Below are 23,928 nucleotides of genomic sequence, written 5' to 3'. Positions count from 1 at the left end.
ATTTTTTGCCAGACAAAGTTTCTCTATATTTACTCAATCAAGATTTTGAACACTTCTATCAATCCTCCCTTAACATTTTGCAGTCTCAGGAGAAGCACCTCAGTGTAACTACATAACTAAACTGTTTCACATCTAGAATTATTTTAGATCTTCTGCACCATCTTGAAGGTTTTTACATCATTCCTCGAGTATTAGCCAAAATAGGCAAGCCAATATTTTGTAAAGGTCTATAATAAATTTCTTGCCTTTGTACTCAAGTCACTATGCATCTGAAGGCCTTTTTTTTTTAAAAAACAGCCTTCTTGATTTGTCCTGCTACCTTCCAAGTAATGTGTAGATACCACTCAGTTTCTGCACATCTCTTTAGAATTCTACCATTTAGAATATTAGCCTCTCCTCATTCTTCCTGCTGCAAAGAGTCACTTCATACTTCTCTGCATTAAATTCTGTGTGCGCGCGTGTGAAAGAGAGAGAGAGCGTGAGAGAATGTGTACCCGACTCTGACCACATGTATGTGCAGCTGCATCAAGCTGTGTGTAGACCCTCAGTATGCAAACATGCTGAGGTTCTACCTGTCCCCAGTTGTGAAGGATGGATTTGGTCATGTTTCTTCACAGAAATTCTTGCACAAAAAATAAGCACCTCTGACCACAAATTCATCAAGCAGTAGTAGGAGAGGGTTGATCATGTGAGATTGTTCTCTGAGGAGACACAGTGTCATTTCGTAGAATGCCTCATCGTCAGAACTTTCTAATAAGCACCAAGGCATAGCTCGGCTAGTAGTGAGAATGGTGCCACAGTGTTCTGCATTCAAGATGATCACAGTGGTGAACAAATCATTGCATATCTCCTTCTGAAATGTGTCTTTAGAAATGAGTTCTGGAGAGAGATGCAGTGATTTTGGTGAGGTTCGACCCAACCAGCACCGTGACAATGAACTCTTATGCTGTACAGACTTTTCAAGAGATGAACACTGAGGTAAACACCAAGTGCACCTCGAGGACCATCAACTCAGTGAAAGACACACTATTGTCTGGTGACCTATCATTGCATAGAGATAGCCTTATCCGGGACAGTATTGCAGACAAGCATATTTCAAAGTCCAGGACTACTTGTTATGGGATACACTGAAGCTCTGGACAGCCACCACCAAGGTGCAGTAGAGAAAAGCCACCATCATTGGCCTGTTATGATATCCAAAGAATCTGTTAACTTATAGAATGCCTCGTAACTTATATTGGAATGTAAGTAATTTGTCATATTTAGTAAATATTTAAACTTTGCATGTGGATGAAGGGATGTCAAGAGTGCAATAACTAAATGAGAAATGTGATACTTTTATTTTCTATAATGTCTGACTTAAACTGTTTTGTAACGTATAACAGAATATTTATGAATAAAGCATGTTTTGCAAAAAAAAATGTAAATTGTTAACATCAAGCTGCACATAAGTAACTGAAGTAGCAATAGTAAAATCACAGCCCCCAAATCATCGGAGTTCATTTTGTCTGCACTGCAAAGAAAGCTTTTTGTTCAAGGTAATGAACAATTTCTAGTGAAACTGCTTAAATATATTTTCTTAAATTTATGGTTGATAACTGCTAATAGCTGAATGCACCCAGAATAGTCAAAAAAAATCAAGACCAATTTTACAATTCTCACGTTTACTTTAAAACTGCATCAAATTAAAAAAAGTAACATTTTTAAAAATCTCACTAAACATAGTTATTTCTAACAAGAGAGAGACACACACAAACACATAATTAAAGTTTCACTTGTCATAAAGCAAACTCCTAAGCTTGAATTTCATTAGCTGATAGGTAAAAACAATGACTGCAGATGCTGGAAACCAGATTCTGGATTAGTGGTGCTGGAAGAGCACAGCAGTTCAGGCAGCATCCAAGGAGCTTTGCCTGGATTTTCCCTTAGAAAGAAAACTCCCCAAATGTGCTTGGGCACTGTGTTCTAAAATGGCCTCACAAGTCATCTGACTTGCAATAAAAGTGGGCATGTTTCTAGAAACCTCAAACCAAAAATTGCATTTGCTGACGTCAGCACAAATGCATAACATGCTGCTTTAAATCATGCATACACATTTAAACTCTTCTGGGGGATGTGGTGTGGGGAGATGCGGGGGAGGTGATGGCATGTGTCTGCAATCCTGGATTAATGCGCATACAAATTAATAGAGTCACAGAGCAATACTGCGTTGAAACAGGCTCTTCATGTCTATGGTGCCCCTAGTTGTGGTGTCAGCAGATACTGCTAGAGAGAATGGGGATGGGAGCCTAATTCTGCTCCAATCTCTGTGTTTATATTTACTATCAAAACCATAAAAAATCCCAAACATAAATAACATTAATCTTTCATCAGTGGCTACTAGCTGATACTACACACTCCACATAAACCAATGAGATGCAGCAGATAGCACTCACTGAGTGAGATGGGTGTGGATCATTCCATTCCAATGACTTGAACACATGACCCAGATTGGCTCTCCAGTACTAGTACTGATAGAGCATTGCACGATTGACAATATTGCACATTGTTGAATGTTTCAGGCAGAGACCTCGTTTGTTCTCTCAGGTGGTCATGAAAGATTAGATGACTCAGTTTTGAAGAAAAACAGAATTCAAATATTCAAATGTTCTGCCTAACTTTTATCCCTGAACCAGCATCGGGAAGAGATTATCCACTCAATGCAACACTGGTGCTTATGAGATTTTGTTTTCCGCAAATTGGCTACTGTACGTCTTACATCCCAGCACTGAGCACACTTTAAAAGAATTAATTTGTTATAAAGCATATTTCTGAAATAAATGTCTGCTATGATCAGTTGACCAACTGTTCCAGGACTAACATCAACATGGGCCCAAAATAGGCAGGTATTAGACAGAAATGAGCTCACCAATTTTGTGCTCAGCCACACTCATCTCTGTTCAATTAGACCCATGTCGTTGTTGGTAGCAGAGAACGTGGTGGTTGGTTGTGTTGCGTTACATTCTCAGGACAAGGGGTCAATCACTTAGAACTGAGATAAGGAACAATTACTTCACTCAAAAGGATTTGGAATGTTAGGAATTCCCCACACCAAAACGTTGTGGATGCTCCATTTTAAATATATTTAAGGCTGAGATGAACAGATGTTTGTCTCTTGGGCAAGTGAGGGATATGGGGAATGGGTAGCCCAAGATCAGCCATAATTGTACTGAACGACATCACAGGCTCAACAGGTCACTTAGTTGACTCCTACTGCTATTTCATGTTCTAACTCCCTGATCCTCTCCTAAACCCATTCCCCCAGTCTATCCCCCACTTCTGTCTCACTCCCCGATCCTCTTCTCTCCTCACCACTGCACGATTCAGTCAATCAATCTTCTTTCCTCACCATCCTCTCACATCACCACTTCACTTCCCAAGCATCTCCCCTGTTCTCTAGGTCACTCTGATTCTCAACACCATCTCATTTCTCACTAAGTCACCTTAAGATAACAGATTGTCTTCCCTCCTCAATATTTCACTTTCTATGATACTCTGCCTTCCACTCTTAAGTTGCTGTTCTTTCAGAAGTTCTATTGCCCCCTCATCAGTTCACTTTGAGGTAATCACATTTTCTTCATTTTGAAAAACCGTTTCCTAGTCACTACCTCACGAGCAGAGATTGGCACCTTTCATAGCTTCTCTCTCTCTGTAGGTTCCATTTTCAAACACTCACTCCTTGATGCATTATCCCCTCCTCACCACTTCACCACCACATAAAAACTTTGATTCTCCTCAGTGAATCTCATACTCCTTTAAACTGCAGCTTTACTCAAATATGATTTTAAAAATTGATCAGACTTATGGCAAAAAAAGCAAAATTCTTCCTAGAATGCCTTCAGTAACAATCCACTTACCTCTTCCACATATGGTTTCACAAGCACCTGACCAATCAGTGCTTCTGCATCTCTTGTTTTGTCTATGGTCGCATACGTCCGTAAACAAGGACGTACAATCTCAACATTGGCAGTTTGCAGGCCTTCCAATAGCAGCCCTTCCAGCGACTGCTGAAGCATGGCTGTGATTCCAGCTATTCGCTACAAACAAAGTTCAAAACACGTGATGCAAATTGTGCTGGCATACATAAATACAGAATTGATTGGTGCAACAGGTGTAACAACATTCGATGCTCGGACCAAACAAGTCAAATTTAGAGAAATACAGGTTTTTGAAAAAACAATTGCTGTCTTGTCACGAATGACTCATGTGCTCCTCCTGCTACTGCATTTATTTCTGGGCACCACATCTCAGGGAAGGATTTATTGGCTTCGGAGTGGTCATGAAGTGATTCATACAATCCTCGCAGGAGTGAAAAAATTAAGCTATGAGGATTTTGAGGCTATGCATAGTCGACACTTATATCCTCGCTAGTATAGAAGATAGAAAGATGATCTGATGGTACATTGAAGTTAACTACATGAATTGATAGGGTAAAGGGAGAAATCATTTCCAATTGTCAGAAAACATAGGAGATAAGCTTAACATCAGGGCTAGATCACACAGGAGTGACGACAGGAAGCACCGCGTCACATAAACGATGATAAATCTGGAACTTCTGCAAACACCAGTTAGGGTGGGCGGGGTGGGGCGAGTCAATTGAAAACATTATGATTGGAATTGGTAAGACTTATGTCATTAAGGGTAATCAAGCAATGGAACCAAGACAGGTAATTGAAATAAAAATGTGGATTATCTATGATCTACTGAATAGAAGAGCAGGGTGTGCATTGGATTCCTGCTCCTATATCATGGAATTGTTATGGCGCAGGAGGCCTATTGGCCCTTTGTGCCTGCTCCATTGCTATTTTCTAGTGCCAATCACTTTTGAAACCCACATCCATGCACACTATTTCTATCCAAATAATCCTGTTCACTATTAGCTTGAGCCTCTGGATGAACAGTTCAAATATATCACCATGTTACAATAGTCTTAACATGAATATATAAATTGAAAAAAATTCCCTAAATTATTTCAAATAACTGCACTTGAATTATATGTCTACCATGCGTATACAGGAGAACTGGGTCCATCAAAAATAGTCCAAACCAGACATAGATAACTGTTAAATCCCACAAAACTTCTGAGACCCAGAGATTCAAAAATCCTACATGGCAGTCAGTATGAAAGTGACTTCAATTCCTGGGTTTTAGATTAATTATCAAATTCAGGGATGATTAGCAAGATGAAAATTATGGACAGCAGCAAAGCTCTGTGGAATTCCTTTGTCATCCTAAATTAGATCCACTTCTATCCTATAGGACTATAGAGAGTCCTATAGAGATTATCCAATAAAATAGGCAGATTACTGCATCCAATTAGTCAGCGTCAAAGTAATCCCTTTAACTATATGTTCATGTACCAGCTGACACTCCTATAAGAAGCCATTCCAAGGTCACTGTACAGTGCAGCAGCTTAAGCAAGCTGAAAGTGGAATCTCTGTCCCTCAGTGGGTGGAAGAATGCCCTCAGAATTGATCAACAGCTCTAATGGCCCCAGCTTCGTCAAAACTCAGTTGTGGGCACTGTGTGGAAATAAGCACATGTTGGACTTTGATGGATCCTGGAACCAAAGTTCATTGCTTTTAAAATGGGGAGGAAGCAGACACTCTAGGGAAGGGAACCTGAGGGGGTGGGGAATAGGAAAGGGAGAGAGTACACCGACAGGCAGAGGACACTCTCTAAATGATGCGCACCATCCACACAGCCCATCCTTCCCATCTATTTAACAATCTTTGTTTAAACAAAAAGCAGCTTGCTCACGCCAACCATATTATGGTGCAGGCATGTCATATTCCAATTGGCTTAGTAACAAGCTCAACTGACAATTAATTATTTATTTTAAACTGGCAAGTCAGTTGGCGTGAAATATGTCTGTATTATAAGGAATGACAATTGAATAAAACAGATAAGACAGACACAGGGTCTTTTCCGGTTCGTCAGTGTTGATTTTTGATCTATTGTTTGATCCATTACAGTGATACAGTCTGACGGCAGCTCCCTCTGACCAATTTACCTGCAGACTGCCCTCATTCTTTTATATTTTCATGGTCCCTGCTGCAGAATGAGAACTGTAGTAAATCCAACAAATGGTACACTTACGGGTCTCACTTTGTCCAAAAGGGGCATTCCTTTGCTCTGCACAGCATGAAAATGTAACTGGTTAAATTCAGTCCCAATTCTTTCCAGCATTTGTCCAGCTAAAGAAGGACTATCCAGGAAAAAAAAACACATGGAAAGTTAAGTGTATGTGTTGGTTCGGACTTTTAAAAAAGTTAATGACAATTGCAGATGTCGAGAACCACTTTACACTGTCCCTAAAGGCAATCCATTAGAGCTGAGAAACCAGTCAAATCTGGACCCTGACACAAACTACTTTGTCGTTCCTGACAAACATGAAATATTCAGGAGTGAGTGGCCAATGACTAAAAGGTCAGAAAGCCTTTTGCTAAAAAAACATGCAATTACAGCTCTTCTTAGAGTCAGAGTTAGAGATGTACAGCACGGAAACAGACCCTTCGGTCCAACCCACCCATGCCGACCAGATATCCCAACCCAATCCAGTCCTACCTCCCTCCAAACCCTTCCTATTCATATACCCATCCAAATACATCTTAAATGTTGCAATTGTACCAGCCTCCACCACTTCCTCTGGCAGCTCATTCCATACGTGTACCAATCTTTGCATAAAAAAGTTGCCCCGTAGGTCTCTTTTATATCTTTCCCCTCTCACCCTAAACCTATGCCCTCTAGTTCTGGATTCCCCGACCCCAGGGAAAAGACTTTGTCTATTTATCCTAATCATGCCCCTCATAATTTTGTAAACCACTATAAGGTCATCCCTCAGCCTCCGATGCTCCAGGGAAAACAGCCCCAGCCTGTTCAGTCTCTCCCTGTAGCTCAAATCCTCCAACCCTGGCAAAGTCCTTGTAAATCTTTCCTGAGCCCTTTCAAGTTTCACAACATCTTTCCGATAGGAAGGAGACCAGAATTGCACACAATATTCCAACAGTGGCCTTATCAATGTCCTGTACAGTCACAACATGACCTCCCAACTCCTATACTCAATACTCTGACCAATAAAGGAAAGCATACCAAATGCCTTCTTCACTATCCTATCTACCTGCGACTCCAACTTCAAGGAACTATGAACCTGCACTCCAAGGTCTCTTTGTTCAGCAACACTCCCTAGGGCCTTACCATTTAAGTGTATGAGTCCTGCTAAGATTTGCTTTCCCAAAATGCAGCAAATGAATTAACCTCCATCTTCCACTTCTCAGCCCATTGGCCCATCTGATCAAGATCGAGTGGCAGTGAAATTTAAATGGCCTCCAGGCCATTTCAAATGGGTGGAATTATTAGAATTCCAAATAGAAAAGAATATTAGCTTATCCTTTGTTTACCTTCAATTACTATCAAGATTGTGGACCAATGCATTAATCAAATTATTAAAGTGATCCCAGCATTCAATGCTGTTGGTACATCTAACACAGATAAAGCCCATACTAACAACAGAAAGTGACCTTTTGAATTATATACACGTGAAGTGAAACAAAAGGCTATGAATAGCAGGGCTTTGCAAATATTTTCTAAAATTACCCCACTTTTACTCAGCAATTTCTCAAGAACAATAGGGATGGGCAAGAGACTGGTCTAGCCAGAGATGCTCACATCCCATGAACAAATACATTTGCATTTTTAAAAACCTCTTAAAATTAATATGAAATTTAAGATTAGCAAAAAAAGCTGCAATATATAGCGTAGAAACACTTTGTATATTATTAAAGATAACGCTATACATGAACACAAAATATCATATAATTATGAAAGTCTGTGCTGTTGAAAAAAGTCATGAAAACATCTTAGATATTCAGGTGTGTTTTAAAAAATTCTCAAGGTCAGGTTCGTAGGAGAGTAGTCTGACACAGAACAAACGACCAAGAGGCGAGTCTGCTAGAATATGAGCATTTTATTCCCCGCAGCGTCGCCACAACCAGGTCTCATACTTACAACGGGTCTGGCTTATACTCACTCTACATGTTACCGGAACTGGGAGCCGTCAGTTCTCGTAGAGCGGTTGCCAACAACCCATGCTCGGCGGTTAAACGTAACCCCGGAGCAGACTCCCGGGTCTGGCTTATACTCACTCTACATGTTACCGGAACTGGGAGCCGTCAGTTCTCGTAGAGCGGTTGCCAACAACCCACGCTCGGCGGTTAAACGTAACCCCGGAGCAGACTCTCCGAACTGGAGACTTTTCCAGCTGATATACTCTTTTCCAGATATAAACATTCATGTGAACAGCAGAGCAAGGCTAAAAAACACATTCCATTCTGGTTACATACAGATAAGAAGATTCACACGGGGAGGTGTGTAATAAGATTCACACGGGACTAAGCAACACCTCCATTCCGGTTAGATTCACACATGTATTGGGACATAATTTTTAACCGTTTCACCACATTCCACTGCTTGGCCCAATACATGTGTTACATTATGATTCACACATGTATTGGGACATAATTTTACACCACAAGGTGTAATATAACTCAGAAGACTCTGTAACCTCTTCTCTGCCTCTCCTATGCACTCACATTGTAATTCTTCCTCTTACCCCCAACCCATCACTCACACATTGTAATCAGCTACTCCCATAGCCTCACCCACACATTCTCATTGTAATCAGTAGCACCCCACCCTCATGCACAACTCACTATGTAATTAGCACCCTTCTACCCCAAGCTATCACTTACATTATAATCAGCTCACCTCTAACCCTGTCCACACACACTCATTGCAATCAGCTGCATTGCACCCTCACTCACCCACCTATATCATGATCAGCACCCCATTCCCCTAAGTCATTCACATTATAATCAGCTATCCCCACAATCCTCATATTATAATCCCACTCACCCCTTACATCACTCACACGTGACAAATATATTTATTAATGAAACAAAAGCAGATTTAAAGTACATTTCAAAAATGTAAGAGAGCTGCTCTGTGTACAGTACCCCTCACAGAAAGCTGCTCTGTCAGCAGCTGACATCGGTGCATGCACAGAATGGCACAAACACCAGCACCGATGTCGTGCACGCGCAGAACAGCACAAACATCAGTATTTGCGCAGAATGAAGCGTGCAAATCGATCCCCATTGGAATCACACTATTGCCAACACAAGTGTTGAAAATACTGTTCCCTAATTCTCCAGCGACATTATAGCCAAATCATGCTGCCAAAATGCTCGTTATCCAAGAACTACTTGTATCAACTAACTTTTTTTGACATTTTTACTTTTACATATAAATTGGGTTTAAACTTATACTTTATATTCAAAAATCTTGCATATTAAGGAACAGAAAGAGAAATCAGAGAACAATGAAGACATGAGAACTTATGAAACAGTTTGTAGATAAAACTTTCATCTGTGAAGTTAATTATGCAGTTTTAAAATTAATTTGGTGATAAAATTAAAATAAGCTGAGAAATGATATGTATCAATCTACCATTCACACAGTGATACAATCCTTTTCCTGCATAATGATAAACTCTACAGGTGCTCAGACTGCAGCATCACCCTGAAGCTAATTGAATGGATCCAGTTTATCAAACTCCAGCTCAAGTGTTTGAAATACACTGTAGTTTACTGTAAAGACAAGAGCAACTTAAAGACATACAAAAGACATAGGTACAGGATTAGGCTATTTCCCATTGTGAATTATATTGTTGCAGTTTCCGGAGTTTGAAGATACTCCTAAACCATGGAAAGAAAATCAGAGCAGCACAGAAAAAGGAATTGTTCATCCCCTTCCCCAACCAACATAATTTTACACTAATGTTGATATGTTTCAAAAATATCAGAAAGGGGAAAATATGGGTGCTTAACAGGCAAGTTGGAGATCACAATGAAACCTCCAAGAATAAGTCCAAACTTAACAACCAAATTCCTGGGCCATTTAATTTTATTTAAAAGTTCAACTCTATTACTGATGATCAAATTTTCTTATTCAAAACTATATTTTAAAGCTATATCAAAATACTATGTTTAAAGAAAATTTACTAGTTTCAAAAAATTTTTGATTGATCCAATTGCTTTGTCCTTCTTTCTAAACACTTTGTAAAGAATCAAATTTAAATTCTTTATCGGATTAGCTAATCAACTGGAAGAAATTTGCGCTTTTCAACCCAAAAATAGGCCATTTAGACCAAATGGTCTGTGCCAGTGTTGATGATTCACTTCAATCTCTTCCCACCTCTGCATTTCACTGTATTAACATCTCCTCCTTATTCATGTGTTTGCACACATTCTCCTTAAATGCATTTATGCTACTTGCTTGAATCACTCCTTGTGGCAGCAAATTACAAATTGTTGCCACTCTTTGACTAAAGATGTTGCTCCTAATTTCCCTTTTTAAATTAGCAGTGATCACCCTGTTTGTCCCCCTCATTCCCATCTCCTCTTTCACAAATTCTTTATGTTTAATTCTTCCAGGCAAATTTTCAATTAGTTTCAAGTCTCTAGTACAAAACAAAGTTAAAAAGGTATATGCAGGCACTATTTCCACTTTAAAAATTGCAGTGACTAATTTTATGCTCATTCTTTGCAAGAAAAATAAGATTTGGTAAAAGACAAGGGAGACTGACAATCACAAATGTAATGTTGATTATGTGATTTATCTACATTTTCAATATCATTTATTGCAAGCTTGGATTGTTTGGTTTTTGAGTTAGTAGCATGTTGGTTTTCTGCATACCTTAAATTAATTATTAACTTGCAAGTATTTCTATAGCCACAGTGATTTCTTTTAAAACAATTGTTGGAAACCTAGCTTTAAAGCTAGTGGGGTTTTGTTTAATTTAGATAGTTTTGGGTTGCAGCATCGTACATAATGAGGCTTCAAGGCTTATTGGAGGTTTCTGGAACTTTTTTCTAAGCATAAGGGAAACACTTGTAACTTAGGTTTTTTTTACTTTGAGTTTTGGGAAATCCTATTAAGACCTTGGATAAATATGTCCGTACAGAGTAACAATCCTAAGAAGGTTAAGATATAGTGAACTAGTTTACCTTAGGATGAAATGTTAATGCTAATTACAGACCAGAAGTGTTGGGATAAAACCCTGAAAAGGCTACCTAAAGCTGAGTTTGTTTAAACTCAGGTGTGTAATAGATCTGCACTTCCAGGCTATATCTTAAAGTCACAAGTAACTTAAACATATCAGATATTAGAGACAGGGATTCTAGTGGTACCGTATAAGTATTGATTTCAGGTACTATACAAGATATGTTTTGAATATTATACAAAAGCTTTTTTTTCAATTTATAAAGGAATGCTTTGGATTAATGGGATTAAACTTTTGCTGTGTGTTTAAAAAATGTGTTATAATGCCTTTATGCTTTATTCTATTTTATCTTCCTTTCTTTTGTTAGTAAACTTCTGCTATATTGTTAAAGCAAAATCAACAGTATTACTTCAATGTTTCAGTGAGAGACCACTTGGTTAAAGCCAAAATAAATCAAAATATGATTTATCAAGCCCAGCCTCAGTCTGGATCTGATCTGTCCAGTAATAACATCAGCTGGGATTATAACACAAATTTTACCCTCATTATCATCATCCATAACTCTGGATCAAAGGGGAATTACCACTCTACCTATTAGGCTGCGGTGGGTTAGAACTCAACCAATCAGTTGCACTATTTTCAAATCACAATGCTGTGTTACCTCTCATGCACAACGGTTGAATGCTTGGTTATGACGTTTCAAAAAATGCAGATGACAAAATACTTACCCACTTGCTTCAAAGGGGGAAGCCTCTTTGGAAGACTGAGAGTGAAGGATCTTTTCAATTTTTTCCACCGATCGGATTACATGAAGCAGTCTTAACACACACATCTGCAAACATACACATGTATAAAGTAGAAGTGTTTATGACAGTCAACTTACTTAATACATTCAACTCTTAACTATAAACCACAACTTATATTCTTACATCAATATACAACTTCAATCTATAGATTTCGCTCACCAGGATTCTCACACATGCCCCCACTTGTGACAATGAAACGTCCAGATGTTACTATACTGTATATGCAACAGCTGCAACCAAATCAGTTTCAATGTGTAATTGTCCTTCAGGTATAAGCTTATTTGAAAATAAGACTGACTTAGGTACGGAAATTACATATACTCATGGTTGGATTTTACATACATATACAATTCATGGTCTATTGATATGAACAATGCTTTAATCTCAAGGACCCTTGGGTTGCTTCTAATCCTGGCAGAAATAAAAATAGGTTTAGTATGTTTTATTGCATGTGACACATTTCTACATGCACACACAATCGTTCCAAAGAGCCAGTGATAGTTCAGTGGGTAACACATTAGCCACGTAGTCAGAAGGTTGTGAATGAAAACAAATATGCAAATGGAAGTAGTGGCAAAACAGCATCCATTACACGATTAGATTTGATGAGATGTGGGATAAAATAAAAGATTTTAGAACCATTACATATAAAGGTTTAAAAGGGCCAAATCCAAAAGAAGTGCTTAAAACATGAAATCAAAGAGCAGGAGTTCACTCAGTCCATTATGCCTGTGCAAGCCCTTTGAAAAGGAATGAAGAGTTTATGCCTGAAACATCACTCTCCTGCTCCTCGGATGCTGCCTGACCTGCCATGCTTTTCCAGCGCCACACTATTTGACCCATCTCAGGCTACATTTTTTTAAAAATCAGTCTTCTGAATTCAAGCTGTCTTCTGAAAGTTGTTATTGAATTTGCTTCTACCAATTTTTCAGACAGATCACAGCAACTCATCTCTGGTATTATTGCCAATGGCAATCCAAATCCTATGGCTATTGAGACCTCTATCAAGGCAAACATTTTCTACTTATTTACTGTAACAAAACTGCCTTACAATTATTTGACAAAATACCATATAAAAGGCTGGCAAGACAGACGATTTGGCTGGAAAGCTTAGGGTTGTTCTCCTTGTAGTAGAATAATTCGTAAGAGATTTGATTGAAACATACAGTATTATAGTAGAGACTGAAAAAAGGTAGGAGAGGAAAAATTCTTCCCATTAGTTGATGGCAGAGGACTAAATGACAGAGATTTAAGATTTTGGGCGACAAATACTGAGAGAATTTGTGTTTTACGCAGCACGTGATAAAAATGTGGAACCCACTGCCAATGGGGGTGAAGGCAGTGGAAGCAATTAATGATTTCAAAGGAAATTTGATGTGCACTTGAAGGAGACAAAACTGCAGGTGTGAGTGTGGAACTGACTGGATTGCTCTGCAAAGAGCCAGCATAGGCTTGTTAGATGAAATGGCCTCCTCTCTACTATGAATTATTCTAATTTTAAATACCTAGACTAAATAATTTCAACCTTTTTTTGGCTCTAAGAACAACCCTTGCCTTTCTAATCTTAAAATTCAGCCAAAAACTAGTTTTAAAGAGTGATTTTGTGTTGCTGAGGAGCAGGAGAATCGATGTTTCAGCCAGAAGCCCTTCACCAGAACTTGTGCCCGAAACGTCAATTCTCCTGCTCCTTGGATGCTGCCTGACCTGCTGTGCTTTCCCAGCAACACACTCTCGACTCTGCAATCCTCAGTTTCTCCCAGTAAGTGATTTTGTATTTGTCTCTGTCTGTACAGCAAAGTGCCCCAGGGATCAGTCCTAAAGTCTCTTACTGTTTCCCATCTGTGTAAACCTGAATTCATTAACACAATGCAAATTAATCAAATCTGCAGATGGAACTAGGCTCAGCATGCAGAATAGGTTGATGCAGCAGCCAAGGAACAGTGAGAGAAAAGTTGGAAGTGAATAGAAACGGGCAACAAATGAAATTCAATACCTGTATAAACGTGAGTGAAAGAAAACTGCAAATCCCGGATATCTGAATCAAAATAGAAAATGCTGGCAACACTTAGTGGCCAAATCATGGCATTGGAGAGGACAGTCAAAGTAGATGTGGAATTCATAGTTAAAAAGCTCTTCTTGAAATTTTCACCTTCCCCTCTTCCTACCAGACTTTGCAACCTTAAGGATGAGCTTTCCAGAAAGAAATGCAGACGCTGGAAATCTAAAGCAAAAGCAGAATGTGATAAAGAAACTCAGCAAGTCTTGACAGTGTGTGAGTGAGAGAGAGAGAGAGAAAAAACAGTGTGTCATGGATTGGAGCCTGCAAGTGACAAAATAGCTTCAAGATATTTAAATTATCACAGGACCCAAGAATCAATGTTCATCCTATTACCACATTACCAGCAAGGTCTATTTTTAACCACCTACTCTCAACATTTTGTAAGGTGGCTCAGGTGCAACATTAATGAGCAGAAAGCAAAAAGTGAATGCTGCAAATTTGAAGGTCAGAGTGCTCATTTGGAGAATGAGTGTCTCTGCAGCGTATTGAAATACGTCATTACACAGATTGAGATTTAAACAAATTCAAACAGGTTTGCCACATGGTGTCTCTGTACTCAGAGCCATTGTCACAGGGCCATTACATCCCACTCACAGTAACAAGGTCACAAAAACATTATATTCCACTCTCAGTGACACTGTCTCAGGGTCATGTCCCATTCACAGTGACACTGCGACAGGGCCAAAAAGATCATGTCCCCACTAACTTAACAAACTAATTCATTTAATACGAAGCAGATAAACAAACTCCAAGAGCAGTATATGTAGAGCATGCACAAAATGTCAACACTTTCACAGCCAAAACTTCAATGTGAAAATAGCCTGCAAAACAAAGTTTCTACCCTTCACACATGACTTCTGATCATGGGATCACTGATCTGACACTGCTCCCTTCAGAATGACAGATATTGTTGACAAAAACTGCAGAGGCAACACTCTAAATCTGTTTGGAGATATCCCAGAACAAATGAAATCAAATTCTGTTTCCCTTCATTGCATTAGATAGAATATCATTCACAGAACTCACACTACTCATTACTTCCACACACAACTGCCAAACAGACTCACTGCAGCAGAATTCCTGTATTCTGGGTGCATTGGCCTATTAATCTGATGCAAATTATTTGAATATGCCCATCCAAAAATAATGCCAAAACCCAACCCACACAAATTGAGCAATATAAGAGCGTACATTATTCACAGTAATCCCTGCAATAATCAACTTAACCTGTTTATACTGTGATTGGGAAAGAATCAAATAAATAAAGCCAAGATAGATAAAGAGGCTCAGTGGTTAGCACTGCTGCCTCACAGCGCCAGGGACCTGGGTTCGATTCCAGCCTCGAGCGACTGTCTCTGTGGAGTTTGCACATTCTCACTGTGTCTGCGTGGGTTTCCTCTGGGTGCTCTGGTTTCCGCCCACAGTCCAAAGATGTGCAGGTTAGGTGAATTGGTCATGCTAAATTGGCTGTAGAGTTAGGGGGAATGGGTTACACTTCGGAGGGTCAGTGTGGACTAGTTGGTCCGTAGGGCCTGTTTCTACACTGTAGGAAATCTAATCTCATGTGGAAGATGCACCTCAAAACACGTAGTGCTGCTTTCACTAATACTCTGGAGCGTCGGCTGGATTTTCTGCTCCATAACTGGTCTTCTTGCTCCCTGAATGGGTGATGTAAGTTTTTTTTAATTATTAACCTAGTTTTTAGAATCAACCTGTTCAAGGATGTTATTACACACCTCTAGAGCATGTGGGACTTCAACCTAGGCCTCCTGGTTAGGGGTGCAGATGCTACCACTACATCACAAGAGAGGCCTTAAAATCTTACTTCTCCCAGGTGGTCTCCCATCTAAGTATTAACCAGGCTTGTGTCTGCATAGCTTCCAACAGAAAATACTTTCAGACCAAAATGGCCGTATGCATGGACTGAGCGGTGTGGGTTAGGAAATTTCTCAATTCATTGCACCTGCCTTGGGGGAAGGTATCCTGTCAGACATTTGGGCTGGGGGATGGGCCAGAATTGTTTGGGTCCACCAGCCCCAACACAGACTGGAGACAGCCACAGGGACTGCCAAGAAACAAAGTGGGTTGTTTAAAAGATTGGTCTTGGTTCTTTGGGAATTCATTACAATTATTTCTTTAAATTTCAGGTCTTCTAACTTAAACCTCTCAATCCACGTCACCTTACACCATATCCCTATGCCTTCAATCTACTCTTATGCCAATCCATGTCCCAAGAACCCCCATAGCCCATGTTTCAAATTATGTGCCTCATACCCCCATAGTCCCTAATAATTCCCAAGCCAACTCACTCAGTATTCACCTTGGGCAAACCTCAGAGCAAGGTTGAGAAGAAATAAAAGGCCTGAATATCCATTGCAGCCTTCACTATCTTACAAATACACTTACATTGATGAAATCTCTTTCAAAACTTCTAAAAGCTCTGACATATTTTATTCCTATAAAAATTAGCAAACTTGTATTTATAATCCCTCGTTGAAACAGCTAATCTTTTGCTAACTTCTTCGGGATGTCAGTCAAACTGTGAATATAAGACCCCCAATAATTAGTTGGGGAAATCAGCCAAACATTAATGATAGCCCTTGGGCAAGTTTACGTAGCTAATGTAATTGCTAGAACAGATACTTTTCAAGATTTGCCTAGTTTTTTTAATTTGTAAAAGGCTAAGTAGCTTCATAATTTGCGATTTTTTGAATATCTTCCTAACACAAGCTGACTGTTATTTCAATGTTTAAAGGGCTGGAGATTTTATAATTTCACAGTTTGACAGTTCTACAGACTTTGTCCCTAGTCTCTGGAGCGGGACTTAATGAAAGGATATTTATATCCTGCCTTTGATTAGATGATATTAAAGTGGATTTTAAGTCCAAAGACAGATCAACTATAACTGGACTGAATGGTAGGACACGTACAAGTTATCAAGTGATGACTACTACTCCTGTTTCTTACAATCTTCACTGCTGCATTATCTACACAATATACAGTAACTACACAGCAGCAACACCATGCATTAACATTGCGCCTATAACGTCATTGGCTGTAAAGCACTTGGAGAAGTCCTTCAGTCATAAGAGGCACTATACAGCTGCATATTTTGCCCAATTATACCAGCTTGTGTTGTTTAAATTCAAAAGCTTAACTAAAAAATACACATACTAAGAGTGGGCAACCACCAGTGAATGAAAGCATAAATATATTTTAGTTCTAAATAAGTTTATATTAGTTTCATCCTTACCATATGTTGACAACTGCAGTCACAATATCCTAACAACTCCATTCTGTTAATGCTCCTAATATGATACTAAACAGTATTTCACCTTTTTCTTCCGGATGTCATCTTCTTTAAGCAAACGGTCATCAATGGCTTGAATGCCTTCACTAACTGCCAGCTTGAGACTCTATAGCACAAAAAAAAACAGAAAACCTTCTCAGAAAATAAAGGCATGACACTTAAAAGCAAAAGGGAGGAACGATTCAAAATTCAGTACTGTTCTGTGCACTGCGATCTATCAACAATTACAGAAGACTAGTACCAAGCATGTTCAAGTTGCTTCACAACCAATTTATAATTGAATATCTCAATGGTCATGTTAACAAACAAAACAACTTGATTCCATCAATAAATTCGTAAAGGCACCACTTTCTTTTAACAGATTGTGGAAATAACATCCATAAAACAAAAAAGCCTACAAAATAAATTAAACAATTTAACAACTTAAACTTATTAGAGCAGCTTGAATATAGAAAATGTCTCAATTCATAACAAACTTTCATTGCTTACAGTTGCTGATATTAGAAAACGTTTTTCTATTAGCATATTCCTCTTTCAGTAATCTAGGTTCAGTGGCTGGAGTTTACTTTGGGGTTTTGAGCTAACCTTTGTTATTCCACTATTTTAGTTTTGGTTTCACCAGATTGGATACAATCTATATCAATGAGATGCTACACCTTTCAGTTTAGCCACCATTATCTTAATCAAAGCAATCAAATTGATTGGATCCCTGTATTCCCTTCAGTGATCAAACTCATCTCGATTAGTATTCCATCCCTCACATGGCCCAGCTGACCTAAGTGCACCTGGGCACAATTAACTTGATATAGCAAGAGTTGAAACACAGCAAAAAAAAGATTAAGCAGTGAAAGAACCACACAAAGTGAAAACTTAAAATGAGAAAAGCACACAACAGGAGAGAGGAAAGGCAAAACAAACAGTGACTAAGTGTTTGAGATAGAAACAAGAAATATCAAAAGTGTTCCTTTAATATTGCCTGTCCTTATGTGCTGTATTTAGTCTACTGTATTTTGCAACTAATTGCTTAACTGTCTAGCCCAGCCGATGCAAAGCCCTATCCATCCATCCCATATTGTACAGAACAGAATTATCTCCATCTTACATTTCTCTCTAGCAGTCTAGTTGCTAAACAGTGTATTCAAAGTCCTATAGCATGTCATATGGTTCTCAGCAATTACAATCCCTTGACCAAACGAGTTCTAGCTCAAGGACTTCCTGGCATAAGGGAAAGGGGGAGATTGAGATTGATGAGAGAAAACGAGAGAGAGGAAGGAACCAATGAACAAGACAAGGAGATAACTTCATGAAGATACTCACAGATGCAAAAGACATCTTGCATTTCAGCAGCCGAGCGCAAAGCCACTCTGCTGTCCATAAATGCTAAAGGGCCTCTTCCCTTGCTGTAAAAGCCCTTTGACTCTTACTTTTTGACAGTTCTAGTGATTCATTGTGAAATATGTTTGACTACTACAAATTCAGTTCCCAATAGCTGAAAACCCAGAAAACAAAATTGTTCAGAACTCAAAGCTGGCAATCCGACTTGAAGTCCAAATGGTGCAGGTGCAAATGAAGGCACTTTACTGAAGTATCCTTTTACTGTGTTTAACTTTACACATGGTTGAACAGAAACTATGCATGTCAAATGTGATAAAATGTCCCCTCGCTCAGCATTATCTTTTTTTTAAATAAGAAAACATAATTTCCATGATTACATCAACAAAATCAGCAAGTTATCAGATGGTTCAACCCAAAGCAGCTTACATTTCCAATTTGCAAGAACCAAAGCTGAAGTTATTGGTTCAGACCTAGTGACGACACAAGGATGAAACACAAAGACATACCATCACCTCTTCTCTCAACTGACCCAATGGTACTGTTAGTTGCTTCAAAGCTCTGTCCATGCCAACCTGAAAAAGAACATCACAATTAAAAACAAAGCACAAATGCAAAAAGTTAGAATTACATAGGTCCTATTGAAAGCAGGATTTGCCTTACCAAATTGGTAGAAAGGTTGACAAAGTCTGCATAGTCTTTATTTATCAGTTCTACCATAGCAGTTTTCAGAAGCTTATAATAAAGTTCCAGATCATCCCGAAGAGTTTCCAATTGAACATGTTTTCTGCACTCAGACACAAAATGATCCACATCAAAATCATCCTGTAAATGGAAAGCAGTGAACATGTTAAAGAATCGAAATAAATCTCAGCCTAATGAACATCTATTTCACTTTTAATAAACAGAAGACAGGATATGAACATTTACGACTTGTCGTGCTTCAGAATTAATAAATACAGCTTTCATCAATTATTAAGGAAACCTGAAATATATTGTGGTAAGCATACAGCTGTGGAAAGGGAAAAGGTCAAAAGTCCAATGTGGATGCCAACAGGCCAAATATGTTTACCTTAGTAAGTAGGATCTCATGCAAGAGGTAATTAATGACTGAAGTTAATTAAATTTAAGAAGCAAATTGACCAGAACCAGAGCAAGTTCTGGTCCAAAGTCAACACGACATGGCTGTGTGGGAAAATGGAAGAACACTAAAGGCAGCAAACCAGGGCAGGATGTACACAGTTAATGATAAGGCCATGGGTGTGTTGCCTAACAAGGCACCTTAGGGGCCAGGATTGTAGTTACTTGAAAGTGGAGTTGCTGGTGATGAAAAAAAGTGTTGGTATGCTTGCCTTCACTGGTCAGACACTGAGTATAGGAATTAGGTTGTCACGTTGTAGCTGTACAGACACTGGTGAGGCCACTTGAAGAATCCAGCTTTCAATTCTGGTCACCCTTTTATAGTAAGGATGTTGTGAAAGGGTGTTGAGAGGGTGCAGAAATGATTTACAAGGATGTTGCCAGGTCTGGAGGTTTTGAGCTACAGGGAAAACCTTATTTTGAATTGATCTTATGTTGGGTTATAGATCATCTGGCATGGATACAGACTCTTTGGTCCAACTCGTCTGCACCAATTAGAAATTCCAATCAGATCTAGTCCCATTTCCCATTTCTCAGGTTGAGGCTACTTACCCTAGAGTGTTGGAGGCTAAGGGGTGACCTTATAGAGATTTATAAAATCATGAGGGGCAAGGATAACATGAATAGCCAAGGTCATTTTCCTAGGGTGGGGGAGTTCAAAACTAGAGGACATAGGTTTAAGGTGTGAAGGGAAGGATTTAAAATGGAACTGAGGGGCAACGTTTTCACACAGAGGTTGGTGTGTGTATGAAACAAGCTGCCAGAGGAAGTGGTGGTGGAGGATACAATTACAACATTTAAAAGGCAAGATTTAGAGGGATACGGGTCAAATGCTGGGAAATGGGACTAGATCTGATTGGAATTTCTAATTGGTGCAGACGAGTTGGACCAAAGGGTCTGTATCCATGCCAGATGATCTATAACCCAACATAAGATCAATTCAAAATAAGGTATTCCTTAACCCACCAAAGTGGACAGTCTGGTGACTGTCATTTCTTCTGTTAAAAGACACTGAGTTATTGACAACTGAAAATTGCTTTAATTGTATAAATGATATATTAAGATGAAACAGCAAAACAATTCATTTCTGAACTCTCTCAAAATGAAGCACAAAATGCACAATTACATCACTGGAAAAAAACAAACATGGGTACATGCAATCTTATGACAGCCATTTCATCCAGCAGGAATCTGGTGGCAATGGTCTCTGCTCATACCATCATGTAGATAAATGGTAGAGTCATGTAAGACGTGATTTGGAGATGCTGGTGTTGACTGGGGTGTACAAAGTTAAAAATCACAACACCAGGTTATAGTCCAACAGGTTTAATTGGAAGCATTAGCTTTCGGAGTGCCACTCCTTCGTCAGGTGGTTGTGGAGCACACAATTTATAGCAAATGTTCACAGTGTGATGTAACTGAAATTATACATTGAAAAATACCTTGACATACACACACCTATACACAGACACTCCCACACTCTCATATGCACCCTCTCACAGCCTTAGACTGCTTTACACAAACTTTTACACTCTCTCTCACACTCAACCCCCACCCCAGACAGACACACCCTACACACACATGCATCCTCTAAAAGATACTTTACACTCTCAGACACATGTACACTCTGTCACTCACAACCCCCCCACCCCAGACAGACACACACACACACCGACACGCATCCTCTCAGACTTCAACATTTTACACTCACACACACATATACATTCTCTCTCTCAGATACTCACAAACCCCCACCCCAGACACACAAACCCAAACATACACATATACATTTGTGGGGTGAATTTGTACTTGCAGAGTTACATTGTACTTTGCTCAAAAACTGCATGAATCAATGTAAGACTCTGTTAACTCACTTTTTCTATTAGAATCAGTCTAAACATTATGGCACAGTCAGGGAACACAGGGAACTAACATCTTAACTGAGCTGACACCAATTGTTAGTTAAAATTTTTTTTAAAAGTTGCATTCTCAGGTTGTGATTTACATATGAAAGTGAAGCTAATATGGTCATTCTAACAGATGAGACTTAACAGTCAAGATATTTTTTAATGTATAATTTCAGTTACATCACACTAAACTTTTGTTATAAATTCTTTCAATTGTGTACTCCACAACTACCTGAAGGAGCAGCACTCCGAAAGCCAGTGCTTCTAATTGAACCTGTTGGACTATAACCTGGTGTTGTGTGTGTTTTTAACTAGGATCATTTAAGTTAACTTCTAAGCATTGGAGTCGTAGAGTCAGTGAGACAAAACAAGGCTGGAAAAATACATTGCCATTGTCAGTGTTTCAATTATCACGAGCGCAACGACAGAGAACCCAGAAGAATAGGGGATACCCAATACCTGGACCTAAAGGTAACTGAGATATGCGAAAATGATGACATGCCAGGGTAGGGAGGAGGCAGCGGGAGGATCTGCAGCAAGAACATTGCTGGTGTTGTTGCTGATTGATGGGACAGGGTAATGAGCACAGTCAATGAGAGTTGTTGCAGATTGACAGCTGGCTTTGATGTGACGTGTTGGCCCGAATTGATTAGGGAGAGGAATGGTGCAAACTCATCAGATTGTTCAGAGTCAGGCTTTACGCAGGGAGATCAGTGAGGGGTTGCTGGAGGTCCCCAAGCTGGCGGCTAAGGCTCGAGCTCGAACCGAAGGGGTATGTCGGCTTTGGAGTTGGTAACGAGGCTCAGCACCGCTCCGCCAAGTATATACCTTCATGAACTCATCCTTGTTGAAGCAAAGTGAGTCAGGCCCCATGGGCAAATTGAGCAGCCCTGCCGCCCGCTGTAGCTCCATTCTCCACCGGTTTTCATCGAAGCCGCGGCCTAAACCTATGTCGACATGGCAGCTGCCGAGAACGAAGAGGAAAGAGGGGGAAGCAAGAGGTATCACGTCCCAGAACCTCCGTCTACAGCGACCTCTGCCGCACGGGAAGACCTATGCCACATTCCCTCCTGCACTACAGAATTGACAATTCAGTTTATTCGATCAACAATTAACTCGCTACTGTGTAGCTTGTTTCAGGACTTTACGACATCTGCCGTCCTCTGAAATGCTCTAGCAAATTAATTGTATAAAATCGGTAAGATGCCTCAAAAAAAGGAATTAAACCAGACGACATGGTATTGTTGTAGAGGCTGGATACAAAATTTGCATATTCAGCCCTGTGGACCCTGCAAAACCCCTCTGACCAACACCTGGGGGTTGCTGTCAAAATTCAGAGAACTATCTCACAGACTAGAAAAGCATTGTCATACTAATAGAAACATACCTTACAGACAACATTTCAGACAGTGCCATCAACATCCCTGAGTATATCTCGTACCGCTATCTGAATAAACCCAGCAAAAGCATATTGATATACGGTTGATACAAAACAAAGCAAAGTGGATGTTGGAAACCTGAAACAAAAAACAAAATAGATGAAGTAACTCAGCAGGTATAGCAGTGTGGGATATAGGTAAAGCAGTGTTACTTCTGCAATCATAATTGCTTATGCAAGGTAAATGAACTCACACCAGTGTATAATTGTTTCAGCCAAGAGCTGAGTTAACAAGAATGAAAACTATGTTAAGGAAATATATAATTGTTTTTGTATTAGCTAAAATGTGCATACAAAAATGAAATGTGCCTGAAAACAATGGTAGATGTTACAGACAAATAGATAAGGTGCTGTAAAGGGGGGAGGGTGTGGTGTAGGTTAAGCTAGATATGCTTGTGCAAACAGTAGTTATAAGCATCTGTTTCCTGCTTCTGCAAAGACAAAAAGGTCCACAATCAAGAGGTCATAAGGCCCAGTATGAGCAAAGAATGGAAGGAAGCAGATGGCAGTGGAGAAAGGTATATAACAATGGAACACAGCAGGATGTGGTGAAATGGCCCAGCAGGACATACATTTTGTTATGCACAAGGCCGGATGAGGCCAGCGATAAACAGCCGGGTTTAGAGTAGTGGGAGATGTAAACAGGGGAGGAGCAATGGGAGGAGGGAAAGAGAAATGAATTGTATATAAGATATATACTTGCTAAACTCTTTGTGACTATTTTAGACACCACACTTGCAAGCATAGAATAAACGATACTGCTGCTTCAGATCTTGTCTCGGACTGAAATTATTGAAGTGAGTGGGTTCTATTTCCCACAGCAGCATCTGTGGAG

At 39.5% G+C, this 23,928-nt stretch overlaps 1 protein-coding gene across 4 annotated transcripts in view; it reads right to left on the bottom strand.

Moving 5' to 3' along the window:
* The window catches only part of cog2 (component of oligomeric golgi complex 2), a 72,071-nt gene extending 49,447 nt beyond the window's left edge, over nt 1–22,624 (bottom strand). For 3 of the 4 annotated variants that reach the window (XR_006309874.2, XM_043680947.2, XM_043680976.2), the window contains exons 1-7: nt 22,484–22,624; nt 19,272–19,433; nt 19,118–19,183; nt 17,302–17,382; nt 11,830–11,933; nt 6,139–6,247; nt 3,897–4,076 (exon numbers count right to left, since the gene is read on the bottom strand). Coding sequence is in view for 3 of the 4 variants with exons in the window: in XM_043680947.2 (XP_043536882.1) it covers nt 3,897–4,076; nt 6,139–6,247; nt 11,830–11,933; nt 17,302–17,382; nt 19,118–19,183; nt 19,272–19,433; nt 22,484–22,567 (786 nt within the window). In the remaining variant the exon portion in view is untranslated. Of the gene's footprint in view, nt 1–3,896; nt 4,077–6,138; nt 6,248–11,829; nt 11,934–17,301; nt 17,383–19,037; nt 19,074–19,117; nt 19,184–19,271; nt 19,434–22,483 lie in introns of those variants that run through there. The other variant, XM_087979013.1, reaches the window with a different exon arrangement.
* Between the last annotated feature and the right edge of the window lie 1,304 nt (nt 22,625–23,928).

Source organism: Chiloscyllium plagiosum, unplaced genomic scaffold, assembly GCF_037043375.1.
Source record: "Chiloscyllium plagiosum isolate Xiang-an unplaced genomic scaffold, Cpla_swu_hap1 HiC_scaffold_3, whole genome shotgun sequence".
Taxonomy (NCBI): Eukaryota; Metazoa; Chordata; class Chondrichthyes; order Orectolobiformes; family Hemiscylliidae; genus Chiloscyllium; species Chiloscyllium plagiosum.
This window is presented reverse-complemented; position numbering and strand designations above follow the sequence as displayed.